This window comes from Hipposideros armiger, unplaced genomic scaffold (genome assembly GCF_001890085.2).
Source record: "Hipposideros armiger isolate ML-2016 unplaced genomic scaffold, ASM189008v1 scaffold_1018, whole genome shotgun sequence".
In the NCBI taxonomy this organism is placed as follows: domain Eukaryota; kingdom Metazoa; phylum Chordata; class Mammalia; order Chiroptera; family Hipposideridae; genus Hipposideros; species Hipposideros armiger.
The window spans coordinates 165,561-189,707 of NW_017732368.1; the positions used below are offsets into that span (position 1 = coordinate 165,561).

At 44.1% G+C, this 24,147-nt stretch overlaps 1 protein-coding gene across 1 annotated transcript in view; it reads right to left on the bottom strand.

Annotated features, from left to right (window-relative positions):
* ADCY2 (adenylate cyclase 2) overlaps positions 1–24,147 on the bottom strand; it is a 380,993-nt gene that overhangs the window by 115,439 nt on the left and 241,407 nt on the right. Inside the window, exons 5-10 of the mRNA XM_019631611.1 lie at positions 14,473–14,621; positions 11,858–11,969; positions 9,698–9,825; positions 4,870–5,028; positions 3,916–4,048; positions 2,437–2,613 (exon numbers count right to left, since the gene is read on the bottom strand). Coding sequence (XP_019487156.1) covers positions 2,437–2,613; positions 3,916–4,048; positions 4,870–5,028; positions 9,698–9,825; positions 11,858–11,969; positions 14,473–14,621 — 858 coding nt within the window. The remainder of the gene's footprint in view (positions 1–2,436; positions 2,614–3,915; positions 4,049–4,869; positions 5,029–9,697; positions 9,826–11,857; positions 11,970–14,472; positions 14,622–24,147) is intronic.

The window sequence follows — 24,147 nt, forward strand, 5'->3', positions numbered from 1 at the left end:
ACTTCCTGAAGCTCTAAGCATAGACAGTTGCAATTCTCTCCTGAAAGAGGCATCTTCACTAACATAACAGATTCCAGTCGGGCCGAACTCCTTCCTGGGGCCCCAGGCTGAAATAGTAAGGGAGATAGTCACTGTTAAGTCTCGGGATAATAAACCCTGATTAGAAATAAACCACAAAAACATCAGGAACACCTGGAAAAGACCTTTTTCACAGGTACACATAAGAAACAGCACAGAAAGTCATGTTCTAATATTTACATATGCTTCTTATTTCTTGAAAACCAACCAGCCAACAGACCGACACCAACCAACCAACGGCTGGTGTACAGCACATCTCAATGAGCAATATGGCTATTAGCTATTAGCATTAATAATACATGAGGTGTTGAAGCAAAATTATCCAAACTATTCTTTTTTTCGAAGCATCGACTTTCATTGACAACGGAGCACTGCCGTCCTAGGATGTTTTTCTTCACCGGCCCTAAGTTTTGGAAGGCCCCAGACGCCCAGCCTCCTCCCCTTTGATCTCCTCTCCTGGGTCCTTTTATCCAGTTCCTTGGCCTCAAACACCGCCTGCAGCCCAACCACTCTCACATTCGTGTCTCCAGCGAGGGCCTCTTCCCTGACCTCCGGGCTCGCACAGCCACTGCCAACTTCCTAGCTGCACTAAGCTGTCTAAGAGGCATATTGGTCTGAAGACATCCATTAGCAAAAGTCTTCACTTTTCCGTCTTAAATCACCTGATTTCCCCCCAAGTGTCTGTCGTCTCAGTCAATGGCATCACCATGCTTCCAGCTGTGCAGCAAAACCAAACCAAACCAAACCAAAAACATGTGTGCGTTCGTCCTTGGTCCTCGCTTTCACACATACCCGTTCCATCACCAAGTCTTATTTGCTCTGCATTCAAATCAGATCCTGAGTTTGCTTCCATTGCTTCCACTGTGGAAATCCTAGCATAAGCGGGCATGATTCTCACTGGGACCCCTGCGCTCTTGCTCCGTTATTCCAAGACTTTAATTTTATCATGCTCTTCCCTTGCTTAAGATCATCTAACGGTTTCCCATTATACTTACACTGAATTAAACACATGAGCTTAGTGCATCTCACCCTGCTGCCGTCCTCTGGCTCTCTGTGAATGACACACCAGCATCCCCTCTGCCCCCAAAACACCACATTCTTTTCCATCTCAGAACCACAGAGCACGTTGCTCTGCCACCTCCTTTCCCAATGTCCTCCTCTCCTCTGACCTCCCCAGATGCCCCACCCAGAGTAGCCGCAGCATTGACTCCATCTGACCTCCATCCCGGCCCTCAGCGGCACCTAAAATGATCTTGTTCCTGTATCTGTGTCCTGCTATGTCCCCTCTCCCCCCCATACAATGCACACTGCTCTAGGACGTGTCCTGGTGGTCTCCCTCGCTGACAGATGGGTCACGGTCTTCTATCAAGTCACGTTTATTTTTTAGTTAAAAAGAACAAGCGAAGTTGAGAGGAGAGATATAACTAAGTCAAACGAGAGTGCTGGGCGCCACCTGTTGGGCTTGGGCTTGTCGCAGCCACATGCTGGGGGGTGTGGGGTGCAGGCAGGCTGGCGATGTTCGCTGTTACCTGGCCAACGGGGGTGTTTCTTCGCCTCAGCGAATGAGAATTATGAACAGTCCATTTTCTTTTTTACCTCCATTCCATCCCTAGTACAGTTAATGCCGTTCTATATGAAGCTTTACTCAGAGATTGTTTTAAAACCTAACAATACCATGGGGATTATTCTAAGTGTGTAATTATATTTACTTTTCTCTCCTCCTATGGGCCTTTCTACTTGCTATCTGCATTCAGCCATCTTATTGGAAATGTCCCTGCAGTAAGCAGCTTTGGGACTTGATTCTCTGTGAGAGGCTGGAGTGATGCAAATGAGAAACTGCAACAATACAAGGACAGTGCTGCCCACGCCACCTGACCATGGGGGCTGCGGAGACGGTGCTAGCAATGCTGTGACCCCAGCTCCCAGGCAGCAAGGCTTCTTTGGTTGTTTTATTAAGATGCTCAGGCTTTCGACATCATAATAGCAAAACCACACCACCAGAAACAAACCTCCATTCAAAAAAAGTTGTTGTATTCCGTGGCTACTGTCAGCTGTAACAGTCTTGGGTTACAAAGTTACAATGCAAAGTCACTCTAGGTTCAAACCCTTAGCAATGCGGGGTTGTCGATCACTTATGTCCTGCGAGCTGTTTGTAAGGCGCCTCTCCAAGGAGAAGCAGCGCTGGTAAGAATGCTTCATCCCACAGAGAAGGTGTTTTTGGCAGGCGATGCCTATTGGTTTGGGGAACCTGCTTTATCCAGGATTAAGGTGCTTTGCGGGGGGAGGGGGGCACAGGGTAGAGAGGGAGGGGACAGGGAGGGGAGGGTGGGGAATGGGGGGACTAGGGGGCGGCTGTACCGTGGTACTGATCTTGCCGTTCTCCGTGGTCATGCTGTCTCTGTGGTGCAGGTGTGCGAAGGGCTTGGCTGCCCCCCAGGACTCCAGGTACCGGGTCATGCGCACAGAGGCCCTCATCTTGGCTCCATCGAGGGTGTGGCGCGGTCTGAACAGGTGCTGGGGGCTCCGGCGCTCCCCCTGTGGTGAGAAACACAGCATTACACCTGGGTGCCAAAGGTGCGCACCACCTTCCTGCCGCAGTCCTTCCAGAGGGCTCCTCCAACGCCACCCCCTTCACTCTCCCTGCCCTCTGCCCTCTGCCCTCTCTCCTTCAGTGCTGCTGGGATTGTGTCACAAGCTGAGTGAGTTTTTCCCAGGTAGTAAAAGTTACCTGTCATTTAAGCTTAGGAAAAAATAGCCATTTTAATGAGAAGTTTTATCAAGGAAATTTTGAAACATACGTTGATCTGTCTCAGCTTTTGCTTAACAGTCCTGTTTCCCTAACGTGACATGCGTAGTGATGGGAGCTGTTTTCTCATGCTAAATGGCCTTTCCTGTCCATGTTTTGGTGCTCTTTGCCTGAACACAATGCTCTTTGTACTCTTTTTTTATTTCTCCTTTTCCCCAGGGCACCGCCTCCCACCTATGTCACCCTACAGTACTCCCCGCTTGTCACACATCTGTCCAGACCAATTGTCAGGTGAGCTGGGAGTCTGTCTCCAAAGGTGAACGTGGGGTTTCAGGGAGGCTGCCATGAGTACACGTTCACACACTTGACCCTGTTGCTTTTGTGATACTGCTTTCGACAGTTCTGGGGTGTTTTTTGTCATATTTGCACCAGGTACCAGCTGTGTGATTTTGGGGGAAGTTACATAACCCCTCAGAACTTTGGATTCTTAATCTGTAATTAGCAATAATACTCATTTGGCAGGAATTTGAGAAAGGCTAAAAGAGATGAGAGCTCTGAGGCCATCGCTCTGGCCGACAGGTGAACAGAGGCGCCAGCCCTCACCGTCCGGATGGGTGGGGCGGTCTCCCAGGCAACGGAGGTTTTATTGCATGGTAGTTAGACACATCTGCACAGACAAGTCCTCACCCAGAGGTACATGTGATATTTAGTTGTTAATCTTTTAGAAATCCCTTATTTTCCCTTTTCTTATTTGTTCAGCCTATTTCACCACATTAGATATTTATCATCTGAAGGCCTAAGCAAAAGATTTCCTCTTTACTTATTTTCCCAACTGGCAGGCTGAGCCCAGAGGCAACCCGAACTAACGTATACATTAAGCAGCATATAAACCTTGTCATACAGAGCAATTATTCATTATAAAACATGTTTTGTAATTAAAATGCCATATGCATTTAAAGTAATTTTAGAGGTAAAGACTAGCAAAGAATTATACTGAGAGTTAACTAAAAACACTTATCTATACAGTAATTTGCCCCTCTGCCTTTTAATCACAGAAGTCATAGGCTAATTACGGAGTCTAGAATACTGACCTTGGGGTTGATTACAAAGTAGGTTTTCACCAGGTGCTGCTTTAAATACGGGTCCCTGATGTCACCGTCTCCTTCCTCTACTTTATAAGCTCCATTCAAGTGCTCCAGGGTGACAGAAGAAATGTGAACACGTCTGAAATTCCATTTTAAAACCACAATCAAGATATATAAACATAGCTATGAAGGTAGATTTTCTGTTGATGTGTAATTTCAGAAATAATTTCTTTTCCCCCAATGAAGGAAAGGCCTGCATGTTCTTGGTGAAATGGACTGTGATTAAGGTTTCTTTTCTACCAACCTGTGCTTTCAAAAGATGCTTCTAGAGGTTCATGGCCTACTCCTGTTTGGAGCTTCTCTGTACCCCCCAGAAACCTGCATCGTGGGTGTGGTGAACAGCAGCAGATAAAGCTTGATCAGATCAAAGTTTTGTGTGTGAGGATATTTTTTGAAACACATGCCAGGGGCATTTTAGGAAGTGTGCTGGTCTTCAAAAAGTATAAAAGTATGGGTTTTATTTCTCAGTGCTTGCACTCATGTTTCGCCAATTTCTATCACTTGCCCTCAAATTCTCTTGTCTGAAATATGCTCTTCTAACCAGAGATGGATGCCACAGCTTGCTGGTTTTAATACTGGTTTCAGAGGTCACCCATAATAGAAAATGCCTTATCTACACTGCAGTGTAAACGCCTCCACTAATGTCTACAAGCATAAATTTGCAAAGAAGTCAAGTCTGTAATTTAAGGTCTGATATCCCTCGTCTTTGACCATGGGTCATGAGGTGGAATTGGGACTTGACAGGCCATGTTTATCTCATTAATGTAAGAGGCGTAGGGCATGAGTAACATGCTACTAACAGCAGCCATGAAAACATCCAACACTGAGCAGTCAGTTATTAAGCTGCTGACCTGTCCTTTCTAACCGTGTAGCCAACTTAGAGAAATCCAGCGTCCTTACCCGGGAACCCCTCCAGCTTCCATGTGATTGGCCAAGGTGACATCATGTGACCAGACATCATACTGCCACTTCTGCAGACCAATCACGCCACACAGGACATTCCCAGAATGCACTCCCACGCGCATGTTGATGTCGACGCCTGTCGCATCCCTCACTTTCCTAAAGACAAGGAAAGTGACATCACTATCCAGGAACAGCCTCTTGTCCCTTAAACTCTTGGCCAGTTTTCAGGGCATTTTACCATTCGGAATTTCTCAGGCTGTTGGAAACATCATCAGGAACCTCCTGCAGCCGTTACTGAACTGAGTTGGGAGCGAGGGTTTTTCTCTCCGGTTACTCCCAGACTAGACCTAAGCGTCAATGCTCTGGCTAGTAAAGCCACATCCGGCCAGGCTGTCGTGATGGGGCAGAGTTTTGTCTGTAGCTTTTCGTGTTTGAACCGATGTGTATCAAGCACCTGTCACGTGATGACACCTGCTCTGAATTTTCATACTAGAATCACAGGACATTGCCTTGTACTGTCAGAAAGGGTCTCAGATGCCATTTGCAACTCGAGTGCCTAGCACAATGTATTTCCCCCATGAATATTTTCTGCTGATGAGACAATACGGCTAACCCGTGAGCTTATAATGACTTATCCTGAATAGGAATTAACAAACATAACCATGAGATTAAAGCTTTTCAATTGTGCACATTCTTTAATGAAAAGAGAAACAAATACTCTTTAAAAAGCTTTAGTAATGCATAAAGTGTCATTAAAAAGAAACTAATTAAAAAAATCATTTAAAAAATATGTTAGGAGCCTGTCACCAGCTCATTAACTGAGACAAATGAAGAACTTTCTTTAAGGGAAAATGGCAGTGCTTGGTCATGCTTATTTATTTCTGCTGGCTAAGTACATTTACCAATTAAAGCAGTACTGCAGAAGAAGTAGTATACAGGAAGGTGTCCTCGGTTCCCTGCAGAATCACCCCCAGAGGCTGTGTGAAGGCAAAGTGACGCTGGCTGCATCACGGCAAGGAGGAAGGGTTGCCAGCTGTGGGCTACAGTCAAATGAACCCTAAACTGCTCAAAATGATACAGGCATGGCTGCCATGCTTAAATGATACAAAGAAACAGACCCACAATGTTAAAATAAATGGCTTCCGGTAAAAAAGAATGAAGATGTGTCCTTCCCCTCCCCTCCCCTCCCCCTCCCCCTTTATCTACCTTCCTTTTATATTTTTTCCACAACCTATTTGGCACCATGCAGGTCACCCAAACCCTTCATTCCTGCCCACAGGATGAGCCAGACCATCCACATGACACAGGAGACCTGCCCCACTGCTCTGCCCTCCACGGGCAGTGAGCGCCATGGCTGCCCAGGCCCCGTGTGATCCTCACTGCCAAGCCTCTGCTCACACGGTTCCTCTCTCTGCAACCCACTCCCCTGAGCCTCCCTGAGCTGATGGGGCATGGGCGTCACGCGCACAGCTGGCATTGCCGTTCCATCCGTGGCTCAGGCCTGATCTCACCCAGGAAGGCTTGCTTGTCTCTCCTTCCAGGTCTATGCAGGCACCCCTCCTAGGCGCTCCAACCACCCTGTGCAGTGGGCACTGCCATCTGGGTCCACACCTGCTCTCAGAGTGTCGGCCCCATTCAGACACAGATCTTGGCCACATGGTCCGGACACCCACCAGTGGGTTCGGGGCCTGTGACAATGCAAACACTCGATACACGTTTATCACTTGACTTGGGTCATTTCTGAAGGGTTTACTTAGCTTCTGTCTGTGGGGGATGAATATCCTGAATAATGTGTTGTAAAACCCATAACTGTTCTTAAGGTTTCATGTTGTTGAGAGAAAACAGTTCCAGCCACGTGGCACTTCTGTACCAAAATTCAGTCAGCAGAAAGCCAAGAGGGGGATGAAAGCGGGGATGAGGCACTCTACAGCAGCCACTTTGACAGAATTGACTGGCTGATGATTTGACTCTTTAAAACAATCTCCATGTCCTTTGTAGAAAAATGAGATGATCACGGGTTCAGATGAGTCGACTGACCAAATGTTTTAATGCATGTAGGTGCAACCTGTGTGACCTATAGAAAAATGTGGAAGTAATTGCTTAAAGCTTACAACAATAATAGACGAACTTTCTAGCTTAAGAGGACTCTTAATCACTTATAAAGTCAAGGGCCTGAATATTACTTCCTGGATTAAGAACAGTTTACATTTTCACGACAGGGAAAAAAAAAATTCTCTAAGCCCTGGGAACCTTCCAAAACAGCAGCCAACTTGCCTCTGTAGTGGTGCCATAGCTAACAAGGAACGGGTCTCTGAACACATGTGGGGTCCAAACACGGAGGGAAAAACACAGGCAAACGTTCCTGGACCCATGTTGCTGATCCCTATGAAAAACCTGAGATAGTCTGGCAAAATTCCAAGCGCTAAGTGTGTGCCTTCTCCTCACCATCTTAAAAAAATTAAAATTCCTGTATTCATCCTCATCTTACGGTTTAATAAATGGGAATGGAAATGCTTGCCTTAGAATTCCTGAAATTTGCTGAGATTCCCTACCCTTTATTAGGGGCGTAATAAAATAACCTATTGTTGGTCACTTCGTCAACTGTAGATGAGCCCAACAGATGCTATATAGTAGAGGACGATACGGAAGCCCTCGTCAATGAGTGGCAGATCACGGGGACACATGGACATTAATATTTGAAGCTTAAATTTAGTTATAAGCAAGAGTTCTGGAAAGTTTCCTCAAGTCTGCTTAAATTACGGAGACTCTGGACACATACTACTTAAGCATCTATGACGAATAGATAAATCAAATGTTCTATGTCCATACAAGGGAATACTACCCCACCACAAAAAGGGATGAATTACTGACACATGCCACAGAGTGCATGAACGTTGAAACCATAAAAGACAAATATTGTATGATTCCACTTATATGAGATAACTAGGATGGGCAAAGTCACAGAGACAGAAAGTAGAATGCAAGTTACCAGGGGTTAGGGGGAGGGCATGGGGGGTTATTGCTTAGTGGAGTTTCTGTTGGGGACGGTGACAAGGTTTGGATGTAGACAGTGGTGATGGTTGCATGACATTTTGAATGGACTTAACACCACTGAATTGTGCAGGGAGAAAGGGTTAAAAGGGCAATATTTATGTTATGTATATTTTACCACAATAAAAATGTACAGGAAAAAGACATTACTGACGAAGTGGTATCATGCCAGTAGATGGAATGGGTGCTTCTCCTAAAAGCTCTTCAACACGTTGTAATAAGGTAAACATAACTGAACTAGAAAACAGTTGATTCAAAAGCAGAAATCAAGCCTCAGTAAAAGGGTGGATTGTTTAATCCAATGTTATCGATGCACATGATAAGGAAATGTGTCCTAAAGTCGTTCCCACATTCATTTGAAAAGGAAATCAAGAGAAATGCCTTCCCTTAATAGAATTCATTTCACCCCTTGTTTGAAACCAACACCGAGCTTGCCTCCAGGGGCAGGTTATAAATTTAAGAAAACCTATTAGTTCCACTGATGACATTCACTTACATCTAGTTTTGGGAATAGTTAATTACTTTTGAAATAAGTAAAATGTATTTTTCATGTATCGGAGAAGACAAATGACTTGTTTATGAGAAGCAGCAGCAAGTAGAACGCAGCTATTTCCCACACACTGTGTTCCGTGTGGGAGCTGGGGCCACACTAACTACCCCCCCATCTGGAAACTTTCTTTGATTTCACTTTATTCATTTGCTCCCCCATTCCCTGGTCTGCCCAGTGGCCTGTGGCAATTGCTACTCAGCTAGTGTTTCTGGAACACGTAGGTCTCCTGGACACATTTGAGACTGTGGGGGTTCATTATTCTTCCCTGGACACCACCTTTTAGTCCGTTTTACCACATGACAAACATCCACAATGGGTAAAACACAGGGACAGTCTGACCTGGTGCTTTGAGGCCCACTTACTCTAACCCTGAGACAAGCAAATAGAACGTCCACTGCCTACTTCCAACCCTGTTTAGACCAACAATATGTGGGGATGGGTAAAACCACCAGACCAAAATGGGCAATCGAAACACCTCATAAACTAATATCTCTCAATCATATAATCAACAAAGCAGAGACACAATCACTGATAAGAATATTCTAGCTTCTGCAAAGGGCATTCGCTACTAAAGAAACACTCATCATGGTGCCGGTAATGAACATTAACTCTGTGCCTGATGCTTTTGCCCTATCTTTGTCAACTGTAATGATGACATTATTCTACATAAGCAAATCTTCTCAGAATTTCAATGAAAGAGCCTACAGATCCCATACGGAAGACTCCTACTATGGATATAAACTGAAACTAACTCCCTAGAGATGAGCATTTTTGATGAGATGAAGTAATTTTGGCCTGGGTTTTTATATTATTGCTGCCTGGTGCTAAAAATTACCTTCTTTTTTACCATTTGTGTGTAGCCATATTATTTGTCAGAAATCACAAAACATGGTAAGAGTGCAGACTTTTTCCTTGAGATCAGAGGAGACATTTAAGTTTTTAAAAATCACTTTTGGAAAAAACAAAACTGTCCTTTTCCATAGCTTTCTAACTCAATTTTGCAAAAGAAGCAGAGGCTAATACTAAATAATAATAATACAAAACACAGGAGCCTTAATTTGGATGGAGTTACTCATATGCCAATAAATGGCTCTCTGCATATTTATATGTAAATGCACAATAACGGATTTAATCCCAGTAGACAGAAAAATAGAAATAGCTGCAAGTGAGAATTATGACTGCAAATTATCAACAGTTAAAGATCTTACCAAGCGTTACACTTACTTTATAGCCTCACACATATCCAGTCCCATTTTCACACAATTCTTGGCATGGTTAGGGAGAGAGATGGGGAGTCCAGACACACAGTAGTAGCAGTCTCCTAAAATTTTTATTCTCATGCATTCATTCTCCTGGAAGAAGAAATCACAGTTTCAGGTGCATTAGGCACTTACCTGAGGATTTCAATTTATGGAATATCAACTGGGAGGTGTTGGTCAAAGGGGATAAGAGTTCAGTTATGCAGGATAGATAAATAAATCCTAGAGATCTGTACAGCACAGTGGCTACAGCTTACAATCCTGCATTGAATACTCAAAATTTTACTAAGAAGGAAGATCTTCTGTTGTGTTTTAATCACAAAGTAATAACAAATAAAGGAGGCAAGAGGAAACTTTTGTATGTTTCCTGTATAGATTGTGGTGATAGTTTCAAAGGTGCATACTTACTTCCAAACTCATTAAGTTGTATATATTAAATATGTACAGCTTTGTGTATGTCAATTATACCTCAATAAAGTGTTTAAATTAAAAATAATAATAATAATGAGTGGACAATGATTTCATGTTCCTCAGCTTAAAGCTGTGTGCTTTCCACAGCATTCGGTCAGTGGACTGAGCTGTCTGTGTGCTTGCAATGCTCTCCAAGTCCTTGTTATCTAACTATGAGGCATGAACTGATGCCCAAAGCCTGCTTCCTCTGCAGCCTAAACCCTGGGCTGGACTCTGATGTTGACTGGACATTGCCTTGTTACAATCATCAGAGAGGAACAGGAAGTCCTAGTGAGTACTTCCGTCAAGGGCAATGAATCGTGCCCCCTCCCCGCCCCCCCAAGTTCATGGTGAAGTCCTGACCCCTGGTACCTGTGAATGTGACCTCATGTGGCGTCAGATTGCCACACATGGAATTAGTTAGGGTGTGGTCCTGCAGGAGTAGGCGGGCCCTAATCCAATATGACTGGGGTCCTTGTAAAAAGGGCATATTGGACACCGAGGCATCACTCAGGGAGAGCCCTACATGAACACAGCAGCCATGCTGCCACCTGCTCAGAGAGGGACGCTTCTTCTCAATGCGACCAGGCAGTTCCACAAAAATAACTTGGTTTTAATTCAAATTGTCAGGCCATTATATTTCAACACTTCTTTTTCTAAAAGTGAGCTCCCAGAGAACTCAACCTCTTCCTCTGGTTTGGTAAAGGAAGAAAGACCTGTACTCTTGCTGATTTTTAGAATCCCCAGTGGGAGCTGTCGTGGTCAGAACTTGACCAGAGAGTGCCTCTGAGAGCACCCGCAAGCCGGATTCATTCCCCAGAGGCTTGGCCAGAACGTGTGTATTGGTGAAAAGTGAGATGAATGTTGCAGTGAAGTAAACTTGGGACCCACTCTTCCATAGATTAATGACACATTTTAATAAGCATCATCATAAGTATTTTTATTGTTGTTGCTGGAAGCAACAAACCAATGAAAGAATTAAGCTATTTTAAGAGAAGTAAAGGCTAACAAAGAAGAAAAAACATTTATTCCCCCAAATTCCCACCAGGAACTCTAACAGTTCCAATAAATAAGTAAGGTCTAGTATGGTTTTAGATCACTTGTCATCACTTCCTCTCTGTGAAACTAACCATAAATGAGCATATGAATGGCAACTACTGAGCATAATTTCTGCTCACGTGGTACAGAGTCAATGGCCAAAAATGAGACAATAATAAGTAAAGGGCATAAGGAGAAGGTATGCATCCTATCTAGGGGAGCTGCCAAGGCGCTGGTTAACACTATGAATACGTGATAGTTACAATTGGATGAGAAGAAACCATGTTTCCACCTTCTTGACATCGGAATGCCTAAGCAGAGGACCTCAGAACAGCAGAGAAGGTGCAAATTAAAGTCCCCATCTTAAGTGTGCTTCCTATATGTGTGCTGAATTACATAGAAGCAGGAGTTTTAAAACTAGATGAAAATGTGCTACTTATATGCGATGATGGCATTTCTCATCCCTGATTTAGGTTTGAGACTCATCGGGGCTCAATGGCAAACCAATCCAACAAATTTACGAACACCATTTCTCAAGGGCGCTTTTGATGAAAAAGTAAAAAGTTGATAAGGGGCCAGAGAACAAGTAAGCCAACATTTTATACAACTTCAAAATGAAAGAATCACTAATACTCACCTTGGCAATTTGATCGAACTTTCCAAAGAGTTCATTCAGCATATGGACCAGCTCTCCTGGGGAGCAGTCGCTGGCCAGCCGGGTGAACCCGACAATGTCAGCATAGAGGATACTGTGAGGAGGAACAGAGGGGGTGGCACTTGTAACTTTATGTCCATTAAGAAAGTAATGGTAGTTTTCCCCATTAAAACAGTATATATTGCTTTACATTTTATATTTATATTTTCATGATGAAAACGTCGTTTTCCTGGACAGGGAATACATAACCATTTGCTAAAAGTTCCATTCTGACCGATCACCTTTCTCTCTCAGGGCTGGACACGCCTGTCCTCTCTGGTTGATGTGGTATTCAAACCGACAGTGCATTACACTGTCATAATTGTGGTATCAAATTCGCATGTGTCTACTTAAACTGCAGCATGAGTTTATAGTATCAAAATTCCTAAAGTAGAAGAAGCAAAATAACAAAAGCCCAATCCTGTTTTTACTGATTCAAAGAAAAACTGGACTAATAATCTTCCTAAAAGAAAGACGAGTTCCCAAAACACTGTGGGTTACTTAGTACCAGCAAGGATAAGGCAGACACGGTACCTCCCCCTGAAGCTCAGAGTCAGGTTGGGGTGATGGAGCAAACAAATAAGGAAACCAGAAAATGTCCAATAGCAATGATTATAAGTGCTATAAAGGAAAACAGCAGAGCAACAAAAAAGGACAGTGTGTGTGTGTGAGTGTGTGTGTGTGTGTGTGTGAGTGAGTGTGAGTGTGTGTGTGTGTGTGAGTGTGTGTGTGTGAGTGTGCGTGTGTGTGTGATGGTTAGATGGTGAGGCACCCAGGAAAGTCACTCTTAGAAAATGGCAGTGCAGCTTCTCTCACGGGATGTACACGCTGGAGGGGCAAATCGGAACAGGCTTGGCAGGGAGGATGATGAGGTCAGGTCTGGTGGTGCTGAGGTCAACGGCGGTGTCTGTGGGACACCCAGGAGGAAGAGTAGGTGAGTCTGGAAACCTATTGTTGAGCTCTGTGTCTCAGACCTGTGTGGATGGTAATTAAATCCTGGGAGCGAACAGAAGAGAGTGAGGCGAGAGCCCTGAAAACACTAATTTACAGGCAAGTCTCGATTTAGGGGAGAGAAAACCACCAAGGAGACTGCAGGGAGAAAAGAAAGGGGGTACGGAGTCAGGAGACGGAGGGGTGGGAGAGTCCTGTAAGGACACGGGCAGGGTTAATGGGCCCAGCCTGCCTGAGCGGTCACGAGATGAGGGTGTGGAAGTCAGTCAGTCACAGACTTGGGAGCAAGAGAGCTGGTGGCGAATTTAGCAAGAGAGAGTCTGCGACGCGCAGGAGGTTCAAGCCAGAGAGGGGTGATCTGAGGAGACAGGACAAGGACACTGAGCTGGAGGATGTGGGACCATCGCTCTAGAACCTGGGCTCCATGAGGGGGGCAGGGGGTTCCACAGCTGGACGGTGGCCCTGGCTTAAGAGGAATGTCTGCTTATTTTGAAAGATGTGATGCATGTGTGTGTTTCCGCGCTAGTGGCTGGGACTCAGAAGGAGGCCGTGATGCTTCAGGGGCAACTGGCCTGTAAATCCTTCATTTTCTCCCTGCCCTCCCCTCCTCGTTATCATCACTATCATGTATTATTATCGTTACTATGGTCATCACCGTCATTAGATAGCAAAGAAGTAGTAGGTTTTATTAGTAGAGAATACACATTTTGTTGAATGAACGGACAAAGCAGCACTAAAATTAGCAACTAATCTTGTTGGTGCCATCTGCAAACCTAATGCTTTTCACTGAAAGGCCCCAGCCCCTCAGCTGTTGACTAGCCCACCTGTGTCCCCCACGCCTCGTGCCTGCTTCTGCACTCACACCCCCCTGCTCCAGGCTGAAAGAGCCACGTGGTTTCATATTTCTTTTAAAAATAATTGGCACTCCAAGCCATCGAAGGTTTTACATTTCTGAGTTTTAAGTACTTAAGTTACTTTAGGATTCCAAATATACTGTGTGAATTTAGATTTAACTCAGTATGCCAACATATTCTAGACAATCTGAGGGAAATTACAGCCGTTGAAGCTGCCTAAGCAACGCTCTGCCTTAGCTGCCTTGGGGGTCAGCTTCCAAGATGGCCGGGGGGCCCACCTCCCACGGTGCCCACCCTCACCGGAAGGTGCCCTGGAAAGTGCCAGCTTCTCCAGACCTGCATGCTAAGCCCATCTTGAGGAATTGTCCTGTGTCCTTGTGCTGAGAGCTCACTGACCCGCCCCACAATCCTACTGCAACGCTGAGTGTCCTAAGCTCCAGGGACACCATGGAGTTCCCAGAATAAAGAACCCACTGTTAACCTCTGTCCTTTTTGTGACTGATGGTCAGCCACGGAGAGCAGGGCTAGGAGGGCTCAGTCCAATAAAGTGGGGGACCCTATTTTCTTATCTTAAAGTAAAGGCACCAAGAGACAGCACACAGGTGGGGGGAGTGGTATGTCCTCCATGTGCGAAGGGTTAACAGTTACAAAGGAGACATGGCATTGCTAGCTGTGGGCTCCCGGGTCAAGCCGCCCCCAGGGCAGGGCGCGGGCTCCCCGGGCTTGCCGAGGACGCAGGGCAGAGCAGCGCACCTGACGTTGGTGTGCCGCTTCACGTACAGGTTGTGGAAGTTGTTGGTGTTCTCCATCTGGCCGGCCTTGGGGCCCTGCAACCTCTGGATGATCTCTGCCTTCATCTCCATGGCGATGTGAGCCGGCAGCAGGGACAGCAGCAGCCGCTCCTGGGGCGGGTGTGAGGGAAGACCGACACGTCAAACGCGAGGGAACAGCCAAGTAGTATCTGCATCATCGTCTCCGGTTTGTCCTGGGGCTGATTTGAGGACTATTTTCAACAGGCTAAAATACAAGTGCTGAGGAGTACATATTGAAAAAAAATCAAATCTAAGCTCAGAGTGTGTTATTTATTGAGCTCTAAGCACGTGTCCTTCAGTGTGGAGAAAAGAGGAGAAAAGGTGAAGTTATTTCCACAAGGATATTATTTTTCTATTTTGATGTTAAAGAGGCAACGCAGAAATCACAGTAAATGCCAGGAACCAGCGGCCAGTCTCAGACAGGAAACAGTCATTTCTACCTGTTTGTCCCTATGAGAGATAAAGTACAAGAAAGTCAGCTAATATTCCGCGTTTCCTAGAGAAGACAAACATTTTCAAATATTTCATTTCCTCTGTGATGAACCTTCAATCCCCTTTAGAGATTCTGAACTATTATAAAGACAGTCAGGGATATTACCTTCTATAAAATGTCATCTGTGAAATCTACAGGTGGAACGCAAAGAAGTGATAAGAGCTTTTCTTGTGTGTTTGGTCTTCAAATTCTGTAAATTCAGTACACCACAGCATGCAATATTACACAGATTTTAATATGTACTTATTTTAGTTAGAGTGGTACTTTTCCATTCTCTTTGAGGAAAACAGGCAATGTTTTTTTAAAGAAAAACGTTACAGAAGGGTAACCTTTGAAAGTTTATATGAGGCGGGATCAAACAATATGGTGACTGTTTACATAAGAAAAAAGTATTACAGTAAAAGACACATTGCCATTAATCCCGTTTAAAATGCTCTCCTTGCTCTGAACACACTTATCCCATCATTCTTGCCACTTTCTGAAGCAGCTCTGGGAGTCCTCCTTTGTGTCTTTATTTATATTAGATGCAGTAAGTCCAGAATGGATGCAAAGTCCACATTAGCGACACAAAGAGTGAAAGAATGTATGATTAACCAGCTAACCGTGAAAATGGGGGAGGGGTCCTCCATTACTCCAAAACAAATCATTTAAGAAGAGTCAAAGAAAAATAGGTGGGACAAATGGAAAATAAATCATGAAAGGACAGCTACTAGCCAACTGTATAAGGAATGATGTTCAAAATCTTTGTAAACAGAGGGGAGATAGCTAGCAAGGAAAGAGTGAAATTGCCATCAACCACAGTCAGGGGACCTGCCTCGTGACACCCTCAGGTATGAACAGAGCTGCCCCAGTTGAGAGACCGGTGTGTGTGGCTTTGAGATGCCATCAAATCCCTGTCATAATCAAAGGATGTAGACACTGAATATAAATGTGTTAACTTCTGAAACAGTGATAAGAAATGTTAGCATGTAGAATATAACAGATTATGAATTTGGACATAAGCTATCTATTTAGAAATCTCAGTGGAACCTGTGTGTCTACAGAGATGTCTGGTGGCTGGCTTAATTCGATTAAACAAAAAAAAGTAAAACAATCTTGTACCCTTTCTGATGGGCTGGGGGTGAGTCCAGGGCTAAGAAAAAAACAAAATGTAGCAGGCCCCCATGCCCAGTTGACATAGTTCTGCACCATCACCTTATGACGACAACCTGTGTGTGCACTTGGATACAAAGCGTCGCCAGTTGCACTTAAAGCAGCCACCAGTCTGCTCTCCCAATGGCTACATTTGTTCCCAGTCATGCTTTCCCTCGCCAGTGCTGTCAGTGTCCTACCCGTATTCCCTCTGCCTTCTTTGGAGATCTCCTGCAGTTTATTCCTTTATAAGTCCACAGCTACCTGGGTCTCAACCAACAAGCAAGTAACTGACAGAGAAATGCCCCAGCTTCTGAACCCACACCACTCATGGGCAGATGGACGCATGTTGCACACGTTTCCTTGGAGGGTCTCCAGGAGGGCTGGGTCCCTGTTGCCACCAGCGGCCCCTCTCAACAGCCAACCTCCCTCCCTCAAGCTCCTACCTGGTACCACTTCCCAACTAAGTGACTATACCCAGAGCCTTGACTTAGGGTGTGCTTGGGGTAAGTTAACCAAGGCATTTCTAAGCCTCTTTGCATCCCCTCCTGTGCTCTGTGATAAGAATATGGTAAACCCCAAAGCACACAGAGCCGGGCTTTTTGGAAAGACAGATTCCATGAATAAAAAAGAAGAACCAAATCTAAATTTTCTTCCCTGGCTGTAGCTTCATTGAATGACCAAATGTAAGTGATGATATTTTAGAGCAAAATGTAAATGGATGACCGGCTTTTTAAAAGTAGGTTGAAAAATACATGTTGAGTAAACTAAAATGAGCTAAGACTTTCTTTTCTAAAAGTGTTAGCAAATCCATGTGAATTTAGACTAGAATAAAGACTTTGGTAACAGCCAACCGGCCATATAAAAGGACCCAAAGCTCCTCACTATCAAGACCTCTGATTAGAGCCCATGAACAGGCGCCATCCTTCAAGGGTTGCACGTGTCATCTGGGTGACACAGCATTAGACAATGGGGTGAGCCTCAAATCAAAGTCTGTACTCAAATATGATGAATCAAGACACCTTTAAAAGTGTCTGTCTTCCCTTATAAAATGCTATCCTCTGAAAGCAAAGCCCAATGTTATGGCACACATGATAAATTTCAACTCCATTCATAATCAGACAAGGTTAATATTTCCATTCATATTTCAGCTTTTTGTTAATTTAGCTGTGTGCCCTGCCAAATTATCAGAAAGCAACACACAAACCCAAGTGCTTAATGTACCGGGTATAACCTAGCTACATTACCTCTCCAAGTCCATTGGAGAGATTCCTTAAGGGGACTTTGGAAAAATCAAGTTGCCATTAGTCTGATGGATGCATACCATTACTTATTTCTCTTGCTAGAAAAGATGGTCTAATTACAGAGACTATGGCTCATTCTAGCATATTCAAAGGTTTTCTGATGAAAAACTTGGCCTTGGTATGAGTGTCCCATTTCAACACATCCCTTTTTTAAACCTCTGGTTGTTACTCATTAGTAATATTTTTTTCCCCTAGAACGTTTTCTTTTAAATTATGCCTCATAGAAGAGCTACAGGGTTAGTACATTTCAATGTACTTTTGATCAAAGTTCAGGACACTCTGAGCTCAGAAGTGTTTGTAACATACTATTATAAAACAGCTGATTATGTAATTTTATATTTTAATGCTATTTTTGTGATTGTTTGGATTGATAGGAAAATTCAATTTAAGCAAAGAAAACTTCAACTTAAAATTTGAGCTAAGATTTAGTAATTCATATCATATCCTGTCCCTTTAATAAACCATCCATATAATAAATACTTAAATCTGGTTTTATATTCAAAAGGGATAATGACAGTGGCATGCTCCTTCGTAATATTTATTTTTTTCTTCTTCAAGTTCTTATTTCTATTTATTTTAAATGCAATTCAGTTATATCAGGATGCTAAACCAACGCGACAACCAGAAAGATGTTGTGATATGTGTTCTTCCTCCCACTAGAACGTAGCTGTCAGGAGGGATAGACTCCAGATCCCTGGGCAGTTACTGGGTTACACATGGTGCTGGGGACAGAGCGGATGTCCTTCAATACTGGCCTGTAAAATGGAAGGGCCAAGTGTCCATTCGGAACCAAACCCTGGAGACTGTGCACTTAGAAATGACCTGCCAGGGACGTGAACCCATGACAACACCTTCTCGTATCTTCTCCTGCAGTCACGTCTGCAGGTGTCAGAGAACAGGCATGTCCCAGAGTTAAGTTCTAGTAACAATGCTGTTGTTGCTGTTTCCATTAGAACCGTTAGTTTGTTTCTCTGAGGTCCCTCCTTAAAAATATTGCTTCAATCAGTCAAACAGAACACACTGAATATTCTAATTATTTGAAAGGTCTTGCTTTAGCTTTCTTTTAACTTTTACAAATAAATCAGTCATTTTCTTTATATCTGATAGAGAATAGCTACACTTAGTAATAGAAGCAGCATTGAAATGGGAGAGAAATGTGGGTTCCTGCCCATTCTCTGCTACTATCTAGAAAACCCCAACTGAATCATTCCAGCCTTTGAGCCCCAGTTCGGTCGTATAAAAAACACGGCTGCTGAGCCAGGGGAGTTGAAGGTTTCCATGTCCGAGTAAGTGCCTAGCGCTTTACGGAACTATAAGAGGCCCTTTCTAGAATTCACCTCTCACTCTTTTGGAGTCAAACAATTAGTGACACATGGAGAAAAGAACCCAAGTGCTCAAACCCCAACACGGTGCCAGGACTGTGAAAAGAACTGTGGGAAGAGGCCACTAGGATTTGACAAAGAAGATGGGGTGGGGGCGTGGGGTGGGGGAGACTGAGCGTGTCTGGTTCTTGAAGAATGACTTCAGCGAGTGGAAGGAGGATGAAGAAGGATCAAGAGTTCTGGGGCACCATGTTAATGGCCAGCATTTGTATGTCACGGGAAATCGACTCGTTTATGTTATAGTCTAAGAAAGCTCGAATGCTTTGTTGAAAAAAATCAATATGCACTTCAACCAATCCTTTTTACAAAACAGTAAGTCCTTTCATTGCATGCATATATTCTTTTCTCATTTTACAAACCCTGGTCACATACAATTTCTTTTAAATTCAAATAATTTTGGCAAACACAAACTCAAAGCAGGTATAGGTGTGGCTCAGAGTGTGGTAAAGTGAGGTGGCAGTCACAAGGGAGTTAAGACCAGATGGAACTGTCTTCCAACTTCATAGCCCACGATGGCTCTGTCCGCTCATTCTGATTTATAAGCCCAGTGAGATGACGGGACACTTGGAGAGCACATCATTAATAGGAGGCGGAAAGAAAGAAATCATCACTCACGCTCGATGACTCTCCAGTTAAGAGAAGTTAGAGAACAAAGGACTAACCAAGTCCAACCATAAATCAAGTCCACAGTCACGGAGGATAGTAAATTGATTCTTCTAAACTTTTTCGGGGGGCGGGGGAGACAATGGTCCTTTCCCCTCACGGTGTTGCCCTTGGAGCTGCCCTTGGGGTGAGCCTCAGGACTCCCACAGCCCTCGGCCTCCTCCCCTCCATCGGACCCACACCTCTGACCAGAGCACCCCTGGGCAACACTGAGACACATGGCAAGTCACAGCTAATACCAGAAGAATTTATTTGAAAAGGGAGCAAACTGAGGATATTCTAGGAGAAGCTGCTTTCCCTTTTCTCATGAACACGCGACGGAACCCGGAAGTGAGCTTGTACATCTGCTCGGGCTGTGGAGCTGAGCAGCTGCCTTGGGGAGTGGTCCAAAGACTTTCTAGCGTCAAGGTGAGTGTCCAAACCTCTGCCTATTTGTCCTGACAAATAAAGTGCCCCGATGCCAGCCTCCAGAGAAAAGTCTCTATAGACATAAGCCTGCCGACCACACCCCTTAAATACCATGCCTGCCCTCAAACGCTAATTGTTCCCTTGGGCACCGGTGCGGTGGATACGGAGAGACGTATCCATCATTTCTGGATGACATCAATTTTCAGGGGAAGAATAATAAATGAGAAAAGAGAGTCAGCAGAGCTGCACTAATCCTTACTCTGTTAATTGAGCAACATCCTGAGTGTCCTCAGATAAAATCAAAGAAGCAGGCAGTGAACTGCACAGCGAAGCCATCACAGCACAAAGCTCGGGGACTGTCGCATTCACAGATTTTTATTAGAAGTAACTCAGATAAGATGACTGTGGTTCATGCTCCAGAATAAAGGGACTTTTCTGCTGCAGCTTGCCAGACCGTTAACTTTGTTACGCTCCAGATCTGTGTGGACACTGGACGCTAAAGCCGTGTCGTCTTAGCGACCAGGCTGCAGATTTCCTTCTAGGGACTTGCCCTTCTAAGTTTCACTGATAGTTCTCTCTTTGATAGAATTGCATCAAGTATTAGCTAAAAACAGTGATTCATGATCAGGATGTCGTATGTACCATGACCTAACACAACAACAAAACCATGGCTTGGAGCTTCTGCATGGAAGTCAGGAGAGCACTCTGGCCTCAGCTCTGCCACTCGTTTCATGGGCGGTGGGTCAACTGTGTAACGTCTTTGGCTCCCAGTGCCCTGCAGCCTGAGAGGTGTTTGAGTGTATGTCTGCTGTCTCTTCCACTTCTAGGTTTCTCCCACTCTGTAAGGTGTCAGGAGGAAAAAAGAAGACATCCTTGAGTGTGGCAGCAGAAATGAAATACATTTAAAAATTGTTTTTTGGTACTTGTTAAAAACCTGTGATTTTCTCCGTTAGAAGAAATCATGCGATAATGTATATATGTGTATATATTACACACATGTGTACTATATGTGCACACATATCTATATCTACAGATACCCATATAGCTATAGATAGGTGTCTTTAATTTTGCCACAATATGCATTAGTAAGCATGCACGCATAGACTTCTAGAGCAACTGTGGGGAATGAAGTGCATTTACATCGTCGTATACTTTTCTTAAAGGTGTTCTGATAGCTGATCTTTCTGGAGCTGATGAAGTAGCACTCTCCTCTTTGTTTTCCTGCAGGTACAGTCCAGATGCTCATGGAAATGACGCTGGTGAGGGCTCCTCCTGCTGCGGGTCCAAGCGCTTGGCATGAGGGAAGGCACACAGCCCAGGCGCAGCGTGGGGGTACTCAAGGGGGGATGGATACCTTATCAACTGCAGCCCTGCTAAAGGGAAAAGAGCGTGCATTTCTGCCAGGAAACAGAAACTGGATCAGCATGAGGATGGAGGCCATGGCTAACGAGGAGATGCTGTTACATTAAAAAATTATGTCTTGACTAATTGGAATAGCTACATTGGTATAGATAAGCTTGGGAATTCTCAGCTTTGGCATGCCAATAAAAATACCTGTCAAACAGTACACGGATTCCTCAGAGCACTAAGTTGACAGGCGAAAGGCTGACGTCTGATAAAATGCTGAATCCTATGCAACGATTTCTCAGGAGAACATCACCTCATTCCACCAGCTCCTAGGCTCATGCTGACTTGAGCTCAAGCCTGGTTTGGGTTAGGAGTGTGTTTCAGTTATCCATGGCTGCAAATCACATCACCTCAAAGCTGGTGCTTTGGAACACAAATGCATTTTCTTTCTCACAATTCTGTGCATTGGTCAGGCGGTTCCTGTGCTGGTCTTGCTGTGGGTCAGTCACATGACTGTATTCAACTGGACGGTTGGCTGGAAAGCCCGATATGGCCCCGGTTACACGTGTGTCTGGCAGTTGCTGCCAGCAGGTGGCTGGGCCTCAGTTCTTCTCCAGGTGGCCACTCATCCTCCACTAGGTTGGACAGGCTTCCTAATGGTGATCTCAGGGCAGCAGCCTCAGAAGGCAAGACGGGGTCTTCAGGGCCTCAGAAACCCGGGCTCCAGAATTCACACAGTCTCATTCCCCATATTCTATTGGGTCTTTGGGAAAGTCATGACATATTTTTTTCTATGTTTTTCAAAGGTCATTTATTTATATAAAGAACAAAGATCAATCAATGATATATTGCCCATTTTGCTCAATAACCTTTTGCCATCTTTCAGTGAGCTTCATAATTCCTCGTTCATAGAAGGACCTGTCTTTATTTGCAAAAAACTGAACAAGGTGCTGATTTACAGCCTCATCTGAATTGAACGTTATACCATGCGATGCATTTTGAATACAGCGAGACAAGTGGAAGTCTGATGGCGCAAGGTCAGGCGAGTATGGGGGGTGTGGCAACACATCCCATCCAAGCGCCAATAATTTTTGAAGAGTGATCAGACTTGTGTGTGGTCTTGCGCTGTTGCGATGGAATACAACTCCTATATGATTAACAAGCTCTGGATGTTTCTGGATGACGGATTCATTCAAACTGTCCAATTTCCAACAGTACACATTCAAATTGATTGTTGGTTCCTTGGCAGGAGCTCAAAAAACATGACACCTTTAAAATCCTACCACACTGAGAGCATAACCTTCCTCTGATGAATGTCTGCTTTCAACGCCGTTTGAGGCAAATCATCACATCGGGACCAAGACCATTTGCACACCACATTGTTGTAGACAATTCACTTCTCATCACCAGTTATCAGTTGCTTCAAAAAGGATCATTTTCCTCATGTTTAATGAGCATATTATGGATGTTTATACTCACTGTCAAATGAACTTCTTTGAGTTCATGCGGAAAACAAATATCGAGCTTGCTTACGTATCCCACCTTCTTCAGGTGGTCGTGAATGCTTGAATGATGGATGTTCAATGTGTCTGCAATCTCTTGTGTCATGTAACGTGGGTTTGACTCAATCAATGTCTTTATTTTGTCGTCATCAGCCTCGGTGGGCCTCCCTGACTGAGGAGCGTCGTTGAGATCAAAATCACCAGCACGGAATTTTGTGAACTATCACTGGCACTGACGTTCTTGTAGAGCATTGTCACATTAACTTTATGCAACTTTTCACAAGCTTGCATTCTTCCCTTTATGAAAGTAAAACAGTAAAATATGGCAAAAATGCACAGTTTGGTATTCCATCTTCAACTTGATGTAAAATCTCCAAAACAACCAAATCGATCAATTTTTCTTTTTAGAATGAAGCTAGAACTGTCAGCTGTCAAATGACATAGCAATAACATAGATGTGAGTAAATCTAGTACTTCCAAAAGTGAACTAGTGCCATCTGCTGCAAACATGCGTCATGACTTTTCTGAAGACACAATATTAGCCCAAGTGAGAAACAAGCCCACCCAGATTCTAAGTGTGGGGGAATTACCACGTTTTCCATCAGATGCAGAGTGGAGGACAGTGTTTCCAACATTCACAGCTCCAAAGCCATGGCGGATCCAAGGATTACATACTTTTTACAGGCCCTGGAGGCCCAGAGCCTCTCTCCATGAGGGCCCTTTGGTGCCCAAGTTCAAGTCAAGTCTCACCGCATCTTGGAATCCAACTTGACTTTGTTAATTCACCTCATGTCCATCTTATACACAACTTATCTTTCTTCCTCTAATTCTCATCCAAACACTTGCTTCAGGCTGGACTTACATAGGATAAGACACGGGAGGACCAGCTCTCGGTGAGGAGATGAGGTGAATGCTACACTCACATTGTGGCTTCTGTCTCAAATTAACATGGCAAACGTGTCTTATAAATGCCTTATAGCAAACAAGATATACAATGGAAATTGAGCAGCTACCTACAACTATGATTTCCTTCCAATTTGAGATTGTTTTAGACATAAATTCATGTGAACTAGCTCAGAAAAAAAACTTTTTTTTTTAAACAGTAAACTTTTTTATAAGACAATAAAAGTAAACCAAAAGTTGGATAGAATTGAGGAGGGTTCTTTTAATAAATAATTTTGGACAGAAAGGAGGAAAATTAATGCAATGGCATTCAAATATGTTTCATAATTCATTCTTCAGTGACCCACTGAAATATCTGGGAATGTTCTAGTCTCTGTTTAGGGATTTCACTATTTTTTCTGGTAGCTGATAAAAATATACCCTACCACACCACACTATCTAAAGCAAGATGTTCTTTGCATGTGATATAGGCGATTATGATAC